Source organism: Oreochromis aureus, linkage group 22 (genome assembly GCF_013358895.1).
Source record: "Oreochromis aureus strain Israel breed Guangdong linkage group 22, ZZ_aureus, whole genome shotgun sequence".
Taxonomy (NCBI): domain Eukaryota; kingdom Metazoa; phylum Chordata; class Actinopteri; order Cichliformes; family Cichlidae; genus Oreochromis; species Oreochromis aureus.
The window spans coordinates 306,063-325,608 of NC_052962.1; the positions used below are offsets into that span (position 1 = coordinate 306,063).

Below are 19,546 nucleotides of genomic sequence, written 5' to 3' on the forward strand. Positions count from 1 at the left end.
TTTCCCACTTCGCTTTAATATACAGAGTGCTGTCATTTTTACACCGTAGGATGCTATTATATAATTTGGAAATAATTTTACTTTGCGAGTCCAAGTTTTCTAACAGATGATTAGGTGAGTAATGGCTATGGCTGTATAAATAGTTTAATACGATCTTTACCTGACCCTAACCCTAATAGTTTGAGCAGAAGAATAATGTGGAAGGCCTCAAAAGTTCTACAGCTAAAAATATTAACTCTGTTGAGACTGAGATGTGTTGAACAATAACAGATCACATGTGAAGAGAAGAACAGTGTAATAAGACACCAGGACATGTGGAAGAATGGTACAGATACAGGCACATGCTGAAACTCCGTGTAGCTCACTGACACTGCCTGCAGAGGACAAAGACGAAGCTGATGAGCTGTGGCTGCCAGCTGAAGGAAATTCCCCCGTGAGGTCTGACCCACAAGATGTCCCTCGGCAGTCAGGGATCATTATGTATCTTAAATGTAATTAACAGCAATAAGTTTATTATGTGGATAGACATGAAACACACAAACGTGCTTTGATAGTCCTTACAGTTTACTCGGAGCCATCGGTCCTCATGCATTAACTAATAACTCTTCACTGTGCTGTCACATAAATGCAGCGCCACCAAGCAGTGGAGCTGATGTTTTTAAGCTATTCCACATTCTGATGTTCTGCTAATGTGCTGTCTAGCACAGGACTCAGACTACAAAGGTTTATCAATGCACAGAGTCCCAGGACTATGCTTTAGTCTTTAGATCATTTGATCCAAAAATCTAATCCATCACCTGGTGAAGTTGGGCTCTTAACTCGGTGCTGAGGTGTTTAATCTGTAACCAGGGGCGATTTTAGCCCATTTTGGGGGGTGCTGAAGCACCCCCCAAAATGAATCAAAGCACCCCCAAAGATTTCTTACTTTTTTTTGACAATATTTGCTGTTTGTGTGACACACTACTAAAAATATAAAAAGCATACAGTACTTGGTTGAGACGGAACATTTTAACAACAGAAGTATAGATAACCCCCTCCCAAAATGGTTTGTTCCAGCTCCCCCCCACTCTGGCTCTAGGGTCGTTGCTGCCAGAGCGATGGTAGCTGAGACGCAGCGGAGCGGAGGTGGAAGCACCTGCCTTAAAACAGGACATATTAGCAGCATTTAACCTTCAGTTACTCTTTATGTAGTTAGATAGGAGTCATGTTTCTTTTTAGCTGAAAAACCTTACACCAGGTAACCTGCAGTGTTGAAAACGTGTTTTCCAATGATGTTTGCTACCCTACAATCCGTCCTACTCTGTAGTAAAATCAGCGACATTTGACCATCCTGTTGCTCCCTTTGAAATGTATACAGCCTATTTAAAATCTAAAACTTAAAATTGTCCGTAGCTGCTGTTGTTACCACTGTCCTGTTTGAAATGGATACTAACTAGCTAACTGACTGAATGCCCATTAACCTTATAACTCCACTGTTGTGTGTGTGTGTGTGTGTGTGTGTGTGTGTTTATGTACAGAGAGACAGCCAGGTTCATAATGGATATGAGGAAGTTTTTTCAAAAACAGGAGCCACATTCAGGTAAAAGTGTAAGAACAAATGATCCATCAATAAAGGATAATGTTGGATCAGTGTTTCAATATTTATATCTTTTATTAGATGTTCATGTGGTTTGGTTATTTGCCTTTTGGTTGAAAGTACACTGAGAGAGGACTTTTTTATTAGTGATCTTAATAATTTGTTTTTTCATATTAATGTAATTTTTTCATCTAATTGAATACAATCTATTTGTGTATGATTGTCAGTCCAAAGAGGGAGAGAGGAAAGAGGGGAACATGAGGAGAAAATACAAGGTCAGGAAGAAGCAGGTAAGAAAACAGACAGGGAACAGTGACAGGCAAAACAGAAACTATTAAACTGACAAAGAGAAAAAACCTGATTTTACTCAGACAGTCTGGAAGTTTTTTCCTCCCTATATTAAAGCTGCTATACAGAATCTGCAAAACAAACTGGGTTGAAACATTTTTGACCCTCTTTAACAACATTCCAACATAACATTATCATTGATTGGGGAGATTAAAATTAATGATATATTTTTATGTGGTTCAGCCACAACTCTACTAAAACCTCAGCCAGTATAGGCCAACTTTTGGACCGTCCAGTTTGACTGCCGCATACAGACTTATGCGGCAGAGAAACACTTATCAGTGTTTCTCAAACTTTTTACAGTGTGTACCACCTGAGAAAAATGTCAAGCTCTCCCAAGCACCACTATGAAAGCATGAAACTCATAAATCTTACAACACAAAATTAGTATTATTAAATTAGTTAAATTAGTATCTGCAGTAAAGATTTTTTCATACATTGTATACATTCTACCACAGGCAAAGTTGCCTCCATTTTTATAGTTTTTTATTAATATTTTGTAATAATTTATTCTGTTTTGGGAGTGTTTTTTATGTATCTGTATTATATTATACATACACATTAAAAGTGAATCTCTGTCCAAAACATGCACTCAGTTTACTTCTTACTCACTATGAGCATCATTTAAACAACCTTTATCAGATTTGATGGTTTTGTTACAGACTTCTCAAAAAAGTGTTTTGCTTTTCTTTCTCAAATGTGGGGATTAAATTGTGTTAAAATGTACAAAACAGTGATGTCATGTTTTGTGACGAGGACCTAGGCACAGAGAGACTTGATGAATTTAAGAATCTTATGACTTAATAAAGAAATCTGCAGACTTGCACAGAGAGGGTAAAATTATGATGACTGATAATGGAGATGAAGACAACAGACGATGAGGACAGGGAGGAACAGGGGTTTAAATGCACCAAGGAGACAGTCAGAGGGAACTCGGGACAACGGGAGATATTTAAAGATGCAGGGACTGACAGAGACAGGGAAGAAGTCTCATCGTGACGAGTAAAGTTTACCTTGCCTGGATGGGCAGCTCTCTGGGTGCTCAGCACCCCCAAAGCTCTGATCCTAGAATCGCCCCTGTCTGTAACATCTCATTTTTTGATGGTAAAGTATCCAGCACCTCTGTGAGCGTACTGTAACTGTGTGCTGTGACAGCTCTGTTAGGAGGGTGAAGGTGAAACAAGCCCAAGAGTCCAGGACAGCACAGAGAGGAGTCGCGGAGAGGGTTAGTGCAGAGGTTCGTGTTGTAGGTGCACCCCAAACAGCTCCCTGTGACTCATACCTCCGCTACTTGTTGAGGGACGCTGCTGCTGTCACACGAAGCACCCGCGCGTACCTTTATTTTCAAAGCCGCGTGCATGCGTGCGCGCGCGTGCAGCAGGGCTGCTTCCTGCTCACTCCGCGGTGCTGGTGCATGGAGGCGGCTGGGCTGGGCTTTGCTCGGCTTGTGTCCGGCGGAGTTGACGGAGTCAGCGCGGTGTCCCTCACAGTTGCCATCCTGCGGCGGATATGTGGGAACGGGTTTAGGGCTGGGCTCGATTCAGCCCTTGGCTGCTTATTCGGAGTCATGTGGACGTTAGGTGTCTTCAAACTACCACCGGGCTGCAACAGGAACTCCGAAATCCAGGCAAGTTCACAGAAGTGTGGGAGTGTGTGAATGTGAGATTGTGTGTCTGCGGTGGTGCAGTCGGAGCAGCTGGGTGACATGAACTCTTTCATTCTGTGGGTCGTTAACGGTGCCGTGAGCTGCTGTGTTGTCGGAGAGGAATGCAGCAGCTCGGTCATCAGACACATTCCATGTCTGCACAGTGTCAGTGCAGATAGTCCGGCACGGCACGGCACGACAGTCCATGGCTATCCGTAGTTGAGGGACGCCTTATCCCAGTCAGTTGATAACGCTGTGCTGATTTTCACCACAGCATTCTTGCAGCTGCTTCATTTCCCTCCGCCTGGGCTCCACGGGCTCAACAAGCTGGTGCATTTGACAGACACGGTTCCACCCGTGTGCACCAGCAAACGCTTTCTCATTTGTTCATTTTCGTCATGTATCACAACTTGTGGCTTCTCGGGAATTGAATTGGCTCCAGACCAGCTTCCTCTGCTGGCTGTAAACTGCAGATGCACAGTATGACTGGGTCAATGACACACTGAGTGCGGGCTTCCAGAGCCACACTGTAGAGAAAGTCCTTTCCAGCAGACGCTGCGCTCCTGTCTGTGTCGTTCCTGCGTAATTACATGACAGCAGGGTAATCGGAGTTCAGAGCATCATAAGGATCAGACGTGCATTTACCGTCATGTGCAACCATGCTGCATGTCACACCCTCATCGACACAAACTTGTGCCACAGCTGCTGAATGCAGTCTGCTGCTCCTCTCATTTTTGTTACTGCAGCGTTAATCCCACGGCAGAGGGGAATACAGATATGTGTGTGTGTGTGTGTGTGTGTGTACTGGTCAGCACATTTATTTAATATATGGAGATTTAGACATTTGGTCATCACATGACCAGGGGATAGCTGTGATGTCAAAAATCCAGGCTTTGATCATTAAGATAAAATGATTTGTTCAAACTTTTAATGTTTGATTTCATAAACAGAAATCTACCAGTAACTGTGTGTAATATTTACCCTGTGTGAAATCAAAGGCCCGGCCTGACGTCAGCCACTAACTCGTGGCACTGGATGTTGTTGTGTTGCATTCTGAATGTCGTCCTCATGATTAACTTCTTCATGACTTCCTCGTGTTTGTGGCCTTGGATAAAATGGTGACATGACTTTTTCCCACAGTGAGATTCTTTAACACTGACAGCCTGCATACATCTCACATTAAGGCGTCTGTACTAATAAAATACTTTCCTGATTGTTTGCATGAATGAATTCATTGCGTTTTCATGTAGGAAGCCATTGTAGGGATTGTTGATATAATATCTAATATATAATACAGTTGTTAAAGAATTTAATATCACTGGGACAGTATCCATGTAACCATGCTTAAAATCCAAAGCACAGAAATATGTGTTTAATGCATGTACTCTTTATTACTTGACTAAAAATATACACAGGTTCTTCTTCGTGAACAGAAAGGTTTATGGTCCTCCTGATATCCATCCTTTCCTCATATTCTCCCAGCAGGCGGTTGTCAGTCTATCGTAGATGCCTCATCTGAGCTTTTATGATGAAATCAGCTGCCTGATAAAACAAGTTCAATGAGAACACTGAGGCTGATGTCGGACATTAAAATTGTTTCTGTAAAACGTAAACAACAAGCTGGTTTGCTCTATTTTATGTTTTATATACAAGTCTTTCCAAAAAAAGCTGGATGTTGTCTGATAAACCCATATTTTATTCACAATAAAACATATTTAAGGTGTTTCAGAGGTCAAGAAAGTTTAAAAACCCAAGAAATGTATCAACAGACAACAGGCAGGTCAAGTAAAAAGAATTTGCAGTACCAACACGAGACATGTGCAGTGGTTTCAGAAAAGAACTGTAGCAATAATGTACTTAAAGATGGGTTAAGGTACCCAGTCTTATATTTTATTAAGAGCAGGCACCCTCATATGTCTTTAAGATTCAGAGCTGAGTGCATTATTACTTTGTATATTTGGCACTCTTCATAAACATTCACAGAAGGACAAAGGGAACATTTTACGCTCTTTGGTGCATGCTGCAGTCACTGCTACTGGAGGTGGCTTTTCCATTTCACTTTTCTTTGTTCATTACTGTACAGGAACATAGGAAGAACAGCATGTATGTGAGTGCTTCTGTACTTTTGTTTGTACCTCATTTAATTTACAACCTCTCCACAGATGTGGACATTGGAAGGTTTTGGTGATTAACACTGGGGAAAAACCCACTGTCAGTTAGCCAGTAATGAGTAACTACAGTGAGCTCTAGCAGGTCTAAACATATGAATAAGTTATAATATTAAAACTGAAAAATACTCCCATTACAAAATATTTTTGAAGGCCTCTTCAAATATTATTCATTTCAAACATTTGCCCACGTGTCTGTCCTCAGGCTGCTGTCTCTGGTTTTCTTGTGCAGTGATAACATGAAGGTTTAGATTAGCATTAATTTTGGCATTAGCCTTTGTAGCCCGAGGACTGAGAGCGTGACAAAGGTGGGTTAGTGGTGTGTATCACTCTCTGCTGCAGTTTAACAGTATTACCAGGGAGATCCAGACTGAGCTCCACTCAGACACCCACAATGAATGTGTTCACTGTCACCTCAGCCGCCATGAAACAGTTCAGACATCTCTGTACTGTGAACATAGTTGCAGGCATTGGATGTGTTTGAATGAACAGAGACATTAACTCTTTACATTTCCTTCTTCCTAAAGCACTCTGACACGTTGTGACTCAAACCAAGAGCTCTGGACTAATCTCTGCCATGAAGACCAAGAAATCTCAAGCAGTTAGGCCAAGCTCACCTGCCTGTCAACCAAAGTCTCGCTTCACCTTACGAAGTAGAAAGAAGAAGGAGAGGTTGATCCGAGGCAAGCTTCGCATCCGCTCCATGCCTGGAGCGTTCCTAGTGCTTGGCGTGGTTGTGGTGGTTGTTGGCACTGCTCTGGCTGTGGCAGGATACTGGCCCTATCAGATATCAAGGTCGTCCATCCTGGGAGCTGCAGAAGGGGAAAGCGCCTCTGAATCACAGACTTCTGGCTGGAGTCTGGGACCCAAGGGCTTCCTGTCCACAGCCAGTCTCATTCACAGTGAGAGGATGAAGCTGTTGGGACCAGTCATCATGGGGGTGGGTCTCTTCATCCTCATATGTGCCAACACTGTCCTGTACGAGAACAGGGACAGAGAGACTCAGATGCTGCTGGCCCAGATGCGTAGTGTTATTTGCTCCGTGTCTGCGGCTGTGCCTTCAGCTGACCTTAAAGAAATAGCAGCAGCCAATTCAATGGCCAAACACTACCAGTGGGTTAGCAGTCTACCGGCTGCCCATCTCAACATTCTCTGTCTGCAGCAGCTGGCCACCTCTGAGCCTCTGCTCCAGAGCAGAAGCACCGTGGACCAGGAGCACAGCATGGAGGGCTTCTACCAGCAAGCTGTTCTTCAGATGGAAGGCCTCCACCACCAGGAGTCAAAGCCTCCGTCTTCTGCCAAAGCTTCCCACTCCAGCTCATGTAATTCCAGTCAGACTGACTTTAATGCACAGCTGGGTGCTAAATGTGAAGAGAGAGCCAGCTGCAGTTCACACACTGGCCCACTTGTTAAGACCAATGTGTGCCTGGTATCTGCAGGCTCCATGTCCACCTTAGGGGTGGATGAAGTGGCTGTCACAGCTGCTCAACCAAGGCGCTGCCACAGTATGAGCTACAGGACTAACCCTTATACAACGCAAACGGGTAGGTGTATGGAGAGAGAGCAGATTCAGGCAAATCAGCTCGAAGTCACTCGTATGGAGGCAAGCTCACAGGTTTGTGTAAATGTTCTTGGACAGGTTGCCGATTCTGCAGAGCAGACTCACCAAAGCTGGCCTCGGCTAGATCTGGGCAACGGCAGACGATACCTGAAACTGGAGAACAAAGAAAACTCGGTGGAAAAACTGCTGGACCAGTTGGAGCACCAGTGCTCTCAGGGAGATACAAGTTTTGGATCTGGGCCTTTCCAGTGATGGCTGCAAACCCAGCATGGAATACTGATATCTCGATTTGATGTTTTGATTTTAGCTTTCACTTCTGTGCAGGGCAGAGAATAACCGAGCCCCGGAATATTTGGAGTACAGCATTTCTATGAAGGATTTGTTGAGCTCTTTCCCAAGCTTCAGAGGAGTATTGATACACAGCGTTTGCTTGGCTGGATGTGGCAGATGTTTTCTATCATTCAAGGAGATGAACAACATACATCTCCTACACTGCTGCAGCTGAGTGGATCACAGTGTTTACTTATGCTGTTTGGGTTGGCAGCATTGCAATAAATCAAGTTGTATGTTGCCAAAATGTGTTTGCCTGTTTCTGGAACACCGCATGCACAGCCCAGTAAAAGGAGAGAGAGCAGGACGAGAGACTGTTTACACTGTGCAGTCAGTTCAGAACCAAACTACTCGGACTCCCGAGTCCATAAAGAGAAATGCAACCAGTGTATAAACATGGGACTTTTTTTTCCCTATTCCAAATGCAATGCATGGCAGTGATGTACAATATGCAATATGTTGCATCTCAATTCTTATGCTAGTGATGTCATTGTTGGTTTTATATGCACAAGTAGTAACAAATGGTTATTCTGATTTAGAACATCTTGGATCTTATTCTCGTGTGTGTGTGTGTGTAGATAGATGTATACCCATTTTCCTACAGAATCAGTCATGATAACATTGTACCAAATATCAGACCAGCAGTGTCAGCCTGTACTCCATGTTTGCTGTTCTAGTGTGTTGCATTAAGCACATCACTGATAGCTTCAAAATGGACCTTTAATGGTAAAAAGCAGCAACAAAGAGACAGACGTAAGTCATCAACGCCCGATCCAAATCCTGCAGCTGCAGCTGATGACTCTTGACTAATTTTCTGTTATTTTAGCTGCTCCATAAAATACAAAACATGACACTTTAATTACACGTGTCTTCATTAAGGAAAAGTACATCAGTTTGATGTCTCGTTATTTACCTTTTAGAGCAGTTCACAGACATTTAATAATGGTTTATGATGCACGTTAAACCACGTTAACATTTAGCTATGGCTGCTTGGGACTATAAGATATTGTGTTAAATGATTGTGTATGAAAGCAAAGTGCTGTTAATTTAGTAACTAGCCTGTCTGAGCATTTGGTGAGTGTTTTTGTCATGACTAAAAATGGTGACCAAACCTATGACAATAAGATCCAAGTTAACAAAAAGATTAATGAAGGAAGAATTGTTTCTTGTGCTTCTCCTGGTGAATGCAGTATCATCTTGTAATGAATACAGGGATGCCCTCTTCTTCTGGTGTCCAGTCGACTCTTTCATAGTGTGCCCAGTATTTATGAGGAGGGTGACCGAGTCCCCACACATCTTCCACTCTCGTCACATCATCCTATGATCAATGGACTGAATGGATTGTGCGGACAAGGCAACCCTGTGACTCCACTTAGATTTAGTAAGGTTGCTGTTACTGCATACAGCTGGGTGTGTGTCATAGAGGAAGAAGACGATGAATTACAGTCTCCTGGGCCTCCTTATGTGCAGATGTGCAGGGGCCATCGCTCCGTGCTCCATATTTGAATCAACACTACTCTGGTTTTCTTTTTGTCTGTGCTGCCTGTTCTGTATGCCACATATCTACATGTATACCAAGCAATATGTGCGGTCTGGCAGAACAATCAATGACTGCCTTGCCCTGTACTGGACACCAAATTATACAACATTGCCATTCCTTTGTTACAAATATAAGGCAAAGCAAAAGTAACATCTTTGCAGTCATCTCATTTATTCACACTGTCCTCTCTACACATATCACTGACAATCCAATTCTTCACTCTGAAGGAGACTTTGAATATTAAAAACATACAACTGGGATCTGGACTTTTGAAATCCATGCTCACTTTATCAACTGAATGGAAATGTGAGAAGTTCTTGTTCCACAGCACAGGTTTGGTATTTTCTAGCAGGACTGGGGTGGTTTGGGAGGGAGAAATTCCCCAGTTGCAGTTATCCTCAGCAAAGCCTGATGTATAGCTCCATATCCCTCCCCCTTCCTTAGCTTTTATAGTTCCTTCAGGGCAGGTATGCAGTCCCTCGTGATCGCCTCTTATTTAATTGGTCGTTTACAAGATGGCCTCTGGGTTTCTAACAGCTCATAAAGCTAGCAGGCAGGACCTCCTGTTCCCTGTGGCAAAAGTAAAGGAAAGTAGAAAATTACAGAACTGCAAGAAGGTGTAGATGTAAAAAATGAGATCATAATTTAGAACTTTTGTGCCAGACATCAGGTCTTCTTGTCATTTGCTCGGCTGGTCTCTCTAAGCTGTCTATACACTGCCAACCAAAGCAATGAGATTAGGGAAGAGACTTCTGGAGTGAATGGCTTTGTTAATTCAGCATTCGGCCACAGTCATTTGCACATAATTGTTACTGTCCATTAGCTAATGTAGCCAAATACATTAGTATCTGGGAAGCACTGAATAGCAGCATGTGCACAAGAGCCGAGTAATTATTACCACACCAGCTGATGTCAGTTGTCATTATACTGGCTTCCCTTCATTGGCTCCCTGTTGAATCCAGAATTCAAAATCCTGCTCCTCACATACAAGGTCTTAAATAATCAGGCCCCATCTTATCTTAATGACCTTGTAGTACCATATCACCCTATTAGAGCACTTCGCTCTCACACTGCAGGCCTACTTGTTGTTCCTAGAGTATTTAAAAGTAGAATGGGAGGCAGAGCCTTCAGTTTTCAGGCCCCTCTTCTGTGGAACCAACTTCCAGTTTGGATTCAGGAGACAGACACTATCTCTACTTTCAAGATTAGTCTTCAAACTTTCCTTTTTGCTAAAGCATATAGTTTGGGCTGGACCAGGTGACCCTGAATCCTCCCTTAGTTATGCTGCAATAGACGTAGGCTGCCGGGGATTCCCATGATGCATTGAGTTTTTCCCTTCCAGTCACCTTTCTCACTCACTATGTGTTAATAGACCTCTCTGCATCGAATCATATCTGTTATTAATCTCTGTCTCTCTTCCACAGCATGTCTTTATCCTGTTTTCCTTCTCTCACCCCAACCCAGCACATGGCCCCGCCCCTCCCTGAGCCTGGTTCTGCCGGAGGTTTCTTCCTGTTAAAAGGGAGTTTTTCCTTCCCACTGTCGCCAAAGTGCTTGCTCATAGGGGGTCATATGATTGTTGGGTTTTTCTCTGTATTTATTATTCTAGGGTCTGCCTTACGATATAAAACACCTTGAGGCGACTGTTGTTGTGATTTGGTGCTGTATAAATGCAACGGAATTGAAGGTTTTTTTTGCTGCAGTTTCTTGCAAATCATGTTACTGCTATCCCATAACCAAGCAACTACAGGTGTTTTACAGTGAATGTGGCACTTAGCACTTAGGATTTTCCCCCCTCTGTGATTTTGTGACCAAGCTGTTAAATCAGGATTTGCAGCTATCAATTAGGAGGAGAGCAATAAAAAAAAGAGAAAAAAACTAAAAACAAAAATGATTTTTACTACACAAGATTGCAAGCTGCAACTTTCTGCTGCAGTGAAAGCTGTGGAAAAAAGCCAAGTACAAGCTTGGTTTCAAATAGGCTGGGACACTCTAAATGTGAATAACAAATGGTGGATAGGTCAACACATTGTATTCACAATAGAGCACAGAAAACATCAAATGTTTAAACTGAGAAAAACATAAGGTTTTAAGATTGTCCAATATGAGATTCTAGCTGCAGTCCTAGGTCTTCTATGAAGCCATGCTGTTGTAATAGTTGCAGTATGCAGTTTAGGACTGGCTTGTTGAAATATGCAAGGCCTAACCTGAGAAAGATGTCTGAAGGAACATATGCTGCTCTAACACCTGTATGTGCACCTGAGCATTGATGCTGTTGATCCAGACAGGCTTTGTAGCTGAGCCCTGAAAACAAGCTGCATGGTTTCTGAATCATGTTTACCTGTGGCTTCTTTGTAACATACTTGCTTCTTTATGGAAGTCACCATGCCTGTTTCCCAAATTATACATGGGATATTCATGGGAACATCCTATTCATCTGAGGAGGATTTGTACATAACCTGGAGTACAGTGTGGAATCTGCGTTACTCTTTGATGTGGTTAAGAGGTCAAGAAAGTAAACGTCCTCTTTAGTGTGGAGGAGGGTCCATCGTTTTTCTAAACAAAACAGTTTTCCACTTTGCCTCAGAGTACAGTAAATGAACTTTGGCTCAGAGTAGACAGCCATGTTTCTGGATCACGTTTACATTGAGGGTCTTCAGATGCAGGCTTTAACCCACATTTGTGCACAGCATGAGGAGCTGCATTCAGACAGACATTGATGTCTTTAAGTGTTCCTGAGCCCTTGCAGTGATTTTCATGACACAGTCATGCCTGTTTTTGATGGATTAATGCTCAGAGATCGCAGACATCCAATATTATTTTTTGTCCTGGTCCCTTGTGCACAGAGATTCCTCCAGACTATCAGGATCTTTTGATGATATGTACTGTAGATGATAGTCAAAGTCGTCACAATTTTATCTGAAGGAGAATTATTCTGTAATTGTTCTACAGTTTGTTCACAGACTGTTGAACTGCTGCCCATCTTTGCTTCTGAGAAACGTACTCTATAAGATGCTCTTCTTCTATGCGGGTATATTAGTGGCCTACTGCTAAATAACCCAGTCAGATGCCACTCGTTCATCCAGCTTTTTCTTTCAGGCAACACTGAGTTTCCAGCCTTTTGTTGCTATTTTTCCAAAATGTTTGAGAAATGTTGAAACATGAAATCAAGTTGAAAATGAGCTCATTTTTCATGAAATAATAAATCAGAATACTAAGGAAATGATGTGGGTTACAGTCACTCCAAGACAGTAACAGACTGAACTAATAGACCCTAGAACACTATCGCTGGGAGATTTTCACCCGAGCAAATACATTTACATGATTTCTCTCTCCTGTCGCTGTTAGCGTGTCGAGGAGACTGTGCCTTCACCAGGGAAGTCTCAAATGTCCCAGGAATGGGTGGACCAAAGACCAACTTTCCAGTGTCATTATTGTTTTGTTTAGGAATTTTTTTATTCTTGAATTCCTAATTTTTCAGTAATTTTGGAGCATTATTTTAGGGTCCACCCATGACACTTTTTTCATTTTGTTAGACATGGCACAGTTGAAAATAAAAGAAGACCATTCTAATTTGTCATGTGTTGTCATATTTTGACATATTTTGATGACAAGTACTTTTTGTTGGTCATATTATATCGGTTAAAAATCACCCGGCATTAGTGATTGTGTTACTATTTATAGCGAGGGTGTTCTAGGGTTAAATAATACAATATATTACAGAGTTTACAAATTTAAAAAATAGCTCTAATATATACAAAATGCTCAATTAAAAATATCAAGAATATTACAAAGGTGAAATATGTATGATTGACATTTAACTCTAACCCGTGAAACGTTCTCATTGTTATTTTACTGTAGAGCGAGTGCAAAGGGTGTAACTACTGCATTAGATGAAGAAAATGTCTCAGTTTAAGCTTGTGATATATTTTCCATATTATACTGTGAATAGCATGGGATGTAATGCAAATCTCATAAATCCATAATCTTTTTCCCCCTTTCTTAATTTCATATAACGCGTTTAAAAATTGTTTTAACACAAATATCTAAAATATTGTAACATCCTTTAAACTGAGGAAGGACGGACTAATTTGGTAATGTCCCATCTAACTAATCTACGCAGGAATATACTATTAAAAAGCAACAACAATTAGTTTGTCATGATGAGGCAGGAAACAGACCCAAAGATGCAAACTTTAAGACAAACTTGAAGAACAGACAGCTGACCTTTATTTGGGTGTTAGCAGCAAATCCACAGAGAAGATGAAATCAGAGGTGAAATAAATCCAAGACACCAAGGCAAATGAACACTACAAACAGTACAATGCAACAAAGAACCAAAGAAAACAGATTACGCACACACAGCAAGACACAGGCTTTTACCAGGTTACCTGTTGACATAATTTCATAGTTCCTTAGTCCAGAGGTTCCCAAAGTGTGGGGCCCGCCCCCTGGCGGGGGCGCAGAGCCATTGCAGGGGGGGCGCGGTATGAAAAGAAAAAAAAAAGAGCCCTTGGACACTGTGGACAGGTTTTTGACGGGGCTCCCACACAAACGCAAAGCAGGAGATGAAGCATCGCCAAATATGTTTCCAAACCAACTTCCTTCCAAGCCAAAGACAGGAAAATATGGTGAAGCATGTCTTCCCTTTGGCTTCACCTGCACAAGTGCCAAGGTAGGTCTCCCCTGCAGAATTAGTTTCCCTGCGTCAGGAGCAGCGCTGGGCTCTCCAAATCACGGACAAACAGGATCCCACATTCTTGATTTTTAGTTCACAAACACTTTTTGTAATAACTAACTACTCCTGACATTTTGGACATGTTAGCTCTTTATGCAGTAAAGTTACAGTGGGATACAAATAATATCAGGCTGATCCTGCCGTAATTTGTTCCCCGGTTCAAATCACGGACAAACAGTATCCCACAGCTGTTTATGTGTTTAAACCCGTTTTGCACAGAGAGACATTTTTTGAAAAATGTATTGACAGCAATGTTGAATATTATTACACAGGAAAAAAACAACTACACGTAAAATAATCACACCGTGACGCCTCTGCCTTTCTAAATGGAGGGACAGTAACTGCGTGTGTATATGTAAGCGTGTAAAACCTGAAGATAGAGACAAAATACTGTTACTGTTAATCTATCTGCCATTCTGCAATTCATCTCATGTAAACAATAACGTGGCGCACAGCGTGACGTGAAAAGAGGCACATACCTTTGACGTTGCGTGACGAACTCTGTAATCCTCGTCCACACGTAAACGCAAAAAGGAGTTTTAAATAATCTCCGCGGTGAATCGCAACGCCGTTTACGTGTTGACGAAAAGCCCAAACGCATAGAAACAGCTGCGTTTTCAAAAATACCCGTGTAGGTGTGGACATAGCGTAAAAGAGTTAGTAGTATATTTTATTACTACCTGTAATTTATTGCCGTTTACTTGTATTTGCTTAATCGTTTACTAAATGTTTGAGGTGTGAAATAAACCGCAATGGAGTTTGTAAACAAAATATGGGTGTGTGTGTTTGGGGGGGGGTGTTAGGTGGTGGGGGGGCGCGAACCTTTTTTTTGTAAAAAAGGGGGGCCTGGGAAAAAAAAGTTTGGGAACCACTGCCTTAGTCCATATATCGTTATGGGACTATGCACACAAGCATAATATTGTAACGGACTGGGTTACAAGTTAGTTGACTTTTGTGTTATCAGTGTTTTGTGTTCAGAATTGCCAGCTACTTATGGCATAGTTGGACCACACCCGCAGCATGGTGATTTACTGAGTGTCCTTGAATGTGCAGTAGTCTAGAGGCCGGTTGGCCTGTCAATCAGATCAGCTACCAATGACAGAGAGTCTGGAGGAGAGCATGTGTGTGGTTGGCTGAGAGTGTTCGGGGGGGCGGGGGTTAGAGAATGGTGGGTGTGTGTGTGGCGGGAGAAAGGGGGAGAGAGGGGGATTGTTTTTGTTGCTGGAGAGCGTGCTTTTTTTCCTGTTGTTTTGGCGTTGGCTACGGCTCACAGTAGCCCGTGTTACTATTCTGAATAAACACCAGTAACCGGAACGCCGATCGTCTGTGTCTTCTGTCGGAGGGATGCTACACTGGTGTCAGAAGTGAAAGTGAAGCTTCGCCTCCGGAGTTATCTGCGCTCGTGCCGCCCTGACTCACGGCATCGGCTGTGGACGCTGGAGATTTTTGTGGGACTTTGCGGAATGCTCTTTGGGGACTTCTGCAGCGGCTGAGAGTGCGGAGAGAGACACGCCGACGCATAGAGGCACTTTCCACGCTTCCATGAAGACCCCCAGGTATGATGGCAAGGCTGACTGGGAAGCTTTTCATGCACAATTTGAACTGTTGGCCAGGGCTGGTAGGTGGTCTGCTGAAGAGAAATCCCTGCAGCTAGCTATGTGCCTTACTGGCGATGCCCTGTCTAGCTTGCTGCTTTTGAGCCTAGAGGGCAGGGGGGATTATGATGCTTTGGTCAGGGCTCTGAAGAGGCGGTTTGGTTCTTGCTCTGCTCCGAGCGTGCTGCGCTCCAAACTGTGCAGCCACCACCGCCGACCAGGAGAATCCATTAGGGACCTAGCTAATGACATTGAGGGGCTGGTCCACCGCACCTATGCCCACATGCCTCCCACCATCCAGGGTGAATTAGCTCGTGACCACTTCCTCCAGGCCCTGCTTCCTGATGAGCTGCGGATCCAGACACTGTTAGCTCACCCTAAATCCCTTCAGGAGGCCCTGCAGCTGGCTACAGAGAGAGAGTTACTGTGCACTGGGGCTGCTAAACCCCTGACTGAGCTGACCAGGCCACCGCAGACGGGGGCTACAGGAGGGACGACACCGGGTGCCGCAGAACCCGCATGGGCGGAGGGATTGACCCACTTGGTGAGAGCTGTCACGCTACGTGGGGAACAAAGGCCGAGAAGAGGCTCAGGGCCCATGGGGGTGCACAGCGCCCCTGCGGAGCTGTGGATGGACAGGTGGAGCGGCTTGTTTTGTTGGGCAGGACTTGGGTTGGCAGCTGCTGGTATGCCCCATTAGTTGTGAATGGACTATGCTGCTCAGCCCTGGTGGATACCAGGTCTTCAGCGACAGTTTTAAGACCTGATGTGGTGGGAAGGGGGGATCGCATCCTCCCTACCATGGTGAAGCTGCAGACTGTGATGGGAGAGCGGGCCCCTGTGCTAGGGGAAGCACTGCTCACCCTGAGTGTGGGGAGGAAGTCAGTCCGCTGCTCTGTATGGGTTGCAGACCTGGAAGACTGTATACTGGGGCTGGATGTACTCGGGGCACTGGACTGTGTTATTGACACGAGGGGGGGGACGCTCTCGTTCCCTGACGGTGGTGTTGTTCGGATGTTGAGGCGGCCACCCCAACCTGATCACCCTGCAGCCCATGCCCTTACTGTGCGGGCAGCCGACTCCTCCCCAGACCTGACTGGTAGTCCGGCCGCCCCCAAGGATCCACTTACACTGACCTCAACTGCACCCCATGCTGCTTCATGCCCTCCCCTCCATCAAGCGGAAGAGAGGAGGAGAGAGGGGGATTGTTTTTGTTGCTGGAGAGCGCGTTTTTTCCTTGTTGTTTTGGCGTTGGCTACGGCCCACAGTAGCCCGTGTTACTATTCTGAATAAACACCAGTAACCGGAACGCCGATCGTCTGTGTCTTCTGTCAGAGGGACGCTACATCAAGCCAGTGCTTGGGTGGATTGAGGAACAGCGACAATCCCAATGGGAGGGAATCGCCATGTTGTCACGGGCCACAAAGGGACTCTGGTCCATGTTTAATGCCTTGCGGCGGCACGATGGAGTGCTGCAAAGGGGCTGGAAGGAACCGACTACGGGCGAGATGAGGTGGCAGTTGGTTGTCCCGCGGGCCCTGCAGGAGATGGCGCTTTACGCAGTGCATGGGGCCCCAGGGTCTGGCCACTTTGGTGTCACCAAAACACTCCGCCGCCTCCGGCAGGGGTTCTATTGGGCCCAACATAGATGGGAGGTAGAGGACTTTTGCCGCCGCTGTGACAGCTGTACAGCACGGAAGGGACCGACAGCCAAATCCCATGCCCAACTGCAACAGTTTCCAGCAGGGTACCCTATGGAGAGGGTGGGGATGGACATCCTGGGTCCTTTTCCCTGCACAGAAAGGGAAAACCGCTATATCCTCACAGCTATGGATTATTTCACAAAGTGGCCAGAGGCATACAGTTTACCTGACCAAGAGGCCAAGACAATTGTGGATGCTCTGGTGGAGGGGATGTTCAGCAGATTTGGGGTGCCTGAAGTAATCCACACGGACCAGGGCAGGAACTTTGAGTCTTGTGTGTTCGCGGCCATGTGCGAGAAACTAGGCTCCCATAAGACCCGTACAACACCCCTCCACCCACAGAGTGATGGACTCGTTGAGAGATTTAACCGTACACTGGCAGAGCAACTGGCGCTAGTGACGGCTAAACACCAACGTGACTGGAACAGTCATGTTCCCCTGGTCCTCATGGCATATCGTTCGGCGGTCCAAGACTCCACTTCGTGCTCCCCTGCCCTCTTGATGTTGGCCAGGGAGATCAGGACTCCAGCGGAGATGATGATGGGCCGACCCCCTGATGCTGATGGGGACCAACCAGATCCTGACTATGCGAGGAAGCTCCAGGATCGCATGGAGTCTACTCATGACTTTGCTAGGAGGAAACTGATAAGTGCGGGGGCGCGGCAGAAGAGGAACTACGACGTCCATTCCAGAGGCCGACATTTTAATGTGGGGGAACTGGTCTGGGTGTACAACCCCCAGAGGAAAAAGGGCAGATGCCCTAAGCTGAGCAGTGACTGGGTTGGACCCTGTAAGGTTCTGGAACATCTGGGGGAAGTGGTGTATAGGGTACAACTGCCCCCAAGGGGACGGAGGGTCGCCCTGCACCGGGACAGACTGGCCCCCTATCGGGGTGCAGCCACTGCACTGACACAACAGGGTGGGCCACAAGACACACCTGGACTCCACCCCTGCAGACGCTACCACCACCATTGTGACAGCCCCTACTGTGAGCCCTGTGAGCCCTGGGCCCACAGCCACTTCGGACGTGGCCCCTCCCCCACCTCCATCAGGACGCCTTCGCCCAAGGAGGCACCATAGACCACCAGGCCATCTGAGAGACTTTATCCGCCCTCGTGGGCGAGGGACTTTGAGGGGTCGGGGTAGTGTAACGGACTGGGTTACAAGTTAGTTGACTTTTGTGTTATCAGTGTTTTGTGTTCAGAATTGCCAGCTACTTATGGCATAGTTGGACCACACCCGCAGCATGGTGATTTACTGAGTGTCCTTGAATGTGCAGTAGTCTAGAGGCCGGTTGGCCTGTCAATCAGATCAGCTACCAATGACAGAGAGTCTGGAGGAGAGCATGTGTGTGGTTGGCTGAGAGTGTTCGGGGGGGCGGGGGTTAGAGAATGGTGGGTGTGTGTGTGGCGGGAGAAAGGAGGAGAGAGGGGGATTGTTTTTGTTGCTGGAGAGCGTGCTTTTTTTCCTGTTGTTTTGGCGTTGGCTACGGCTCACAGTAGCCCGTGTTACTATTCTGAATAAACACCAGTAACCGGAACGCCGATCGTCTGTGTCTTCTGTCGGAGGGATGCTACAATATAATAACCATAATAATAATATAACTAGTGACATTAGTTACACCAGATTATTAGCATAAAAACTGATACCAGTAAAGTACAACTGTCTTGACTTAACCAAACACTACTGATGTTTGGTCGATCTAAATTCATTGTAACTGAATGGGGACAGCATGACTGTGCGGTGTTAGGACAGTAAACCACAGCAAGAAGGTTCTGGGTTCAAATTCACCATATATGTGTTTTCTGTTTCGGTACTCCATCTGCCAGTTGAAAGTTATGCATGTTAGGCTGCCATAGGTGGAAATGATTGTTTGCCTCTGTGTCAACCATCAAACTGTGTCAAAACAGCTTTTGCATTATGCTGATAAAAATTAAATTCAATTAAATTCAAATCACAGCAACAGTTGCCTTAAGGTGCTTTATATTGTAAGATAAAGACAATAATACGAAAAAAAAAGCTCCAAAGATCATATGACCCCCTATGAGCAAGCACTTTGGTGACAGTGGGAAGGAAAAACTCCCTTATAACAGGAAGAAACCTCCGGCAGAACCAGACTCAGGGAGGGGCGGGGCCATCTGCTGCGACCGGTTGGGGTGAGAGAAGGAAGACAGGATAAAGACATACTGTGGAAGAGAGCCAGAGATTAATAACAAGTATGATACAATGCAGAGAGGTCTATTAACACATAGTGAGTGAAGAAGAAACACCCAGTGCATCATGGGAATCCCCGGCAGCCTACACCTACTGCAGTATAACTAAGGGAGGATTCAGGGTCACCT

The 19,546-nt window shown here is 44.9% G+C and overlaps 1 protein-coding gene across 2 annotated transcripts; it reads left to right on the plus strand.

The window, feature by feature from the left end:
* Positions 1-3,164: 3,164 nt before the first annotated feature.
* tmem200b (transmembrane protein 200B) lies at positions 3,165-9,507 on the plus strand. Of its 2 annotated transcripts, XM_039605225.1 has the most exons (3): positions 3,165-3,551; positions 6,265-7,281; positions 7,377-9,507. In XM_039605225.1, the coding sequence occupies exons 2-3, from the start codon at positions 6,315-6,317 to the stop codon at positions 7,589-7,591; spliced, it is 1,182 nt and encodes a 393-aa protein (XP_039461159.1). In that variant the 5' UTR covers positions 3,165-3,551; positions 6,265-6,314; the 3' UTR covers positions 7,592-9,507. The 2 variants fall into 2 exon arrangements, with proteins under 2 accessions (XP_039461159.1, XP_039461158.1); XM_039605224.1 differs by having other exon boundaries at positions 6,265-9,507.
* The last annotated feature ends 10,039 nt before the right edge of the window (positions 9,508-19,546 follow it).

Excerpts from the sequence above, each read along its gene's own strand:
- tmem200b (XM_039605224.1), top strand. The coding sequence starts at position 6,315 with ATGAAGACCAAGAAATCTCAAGCAGTTAGGCCAAGCTCACCTGCCTGT.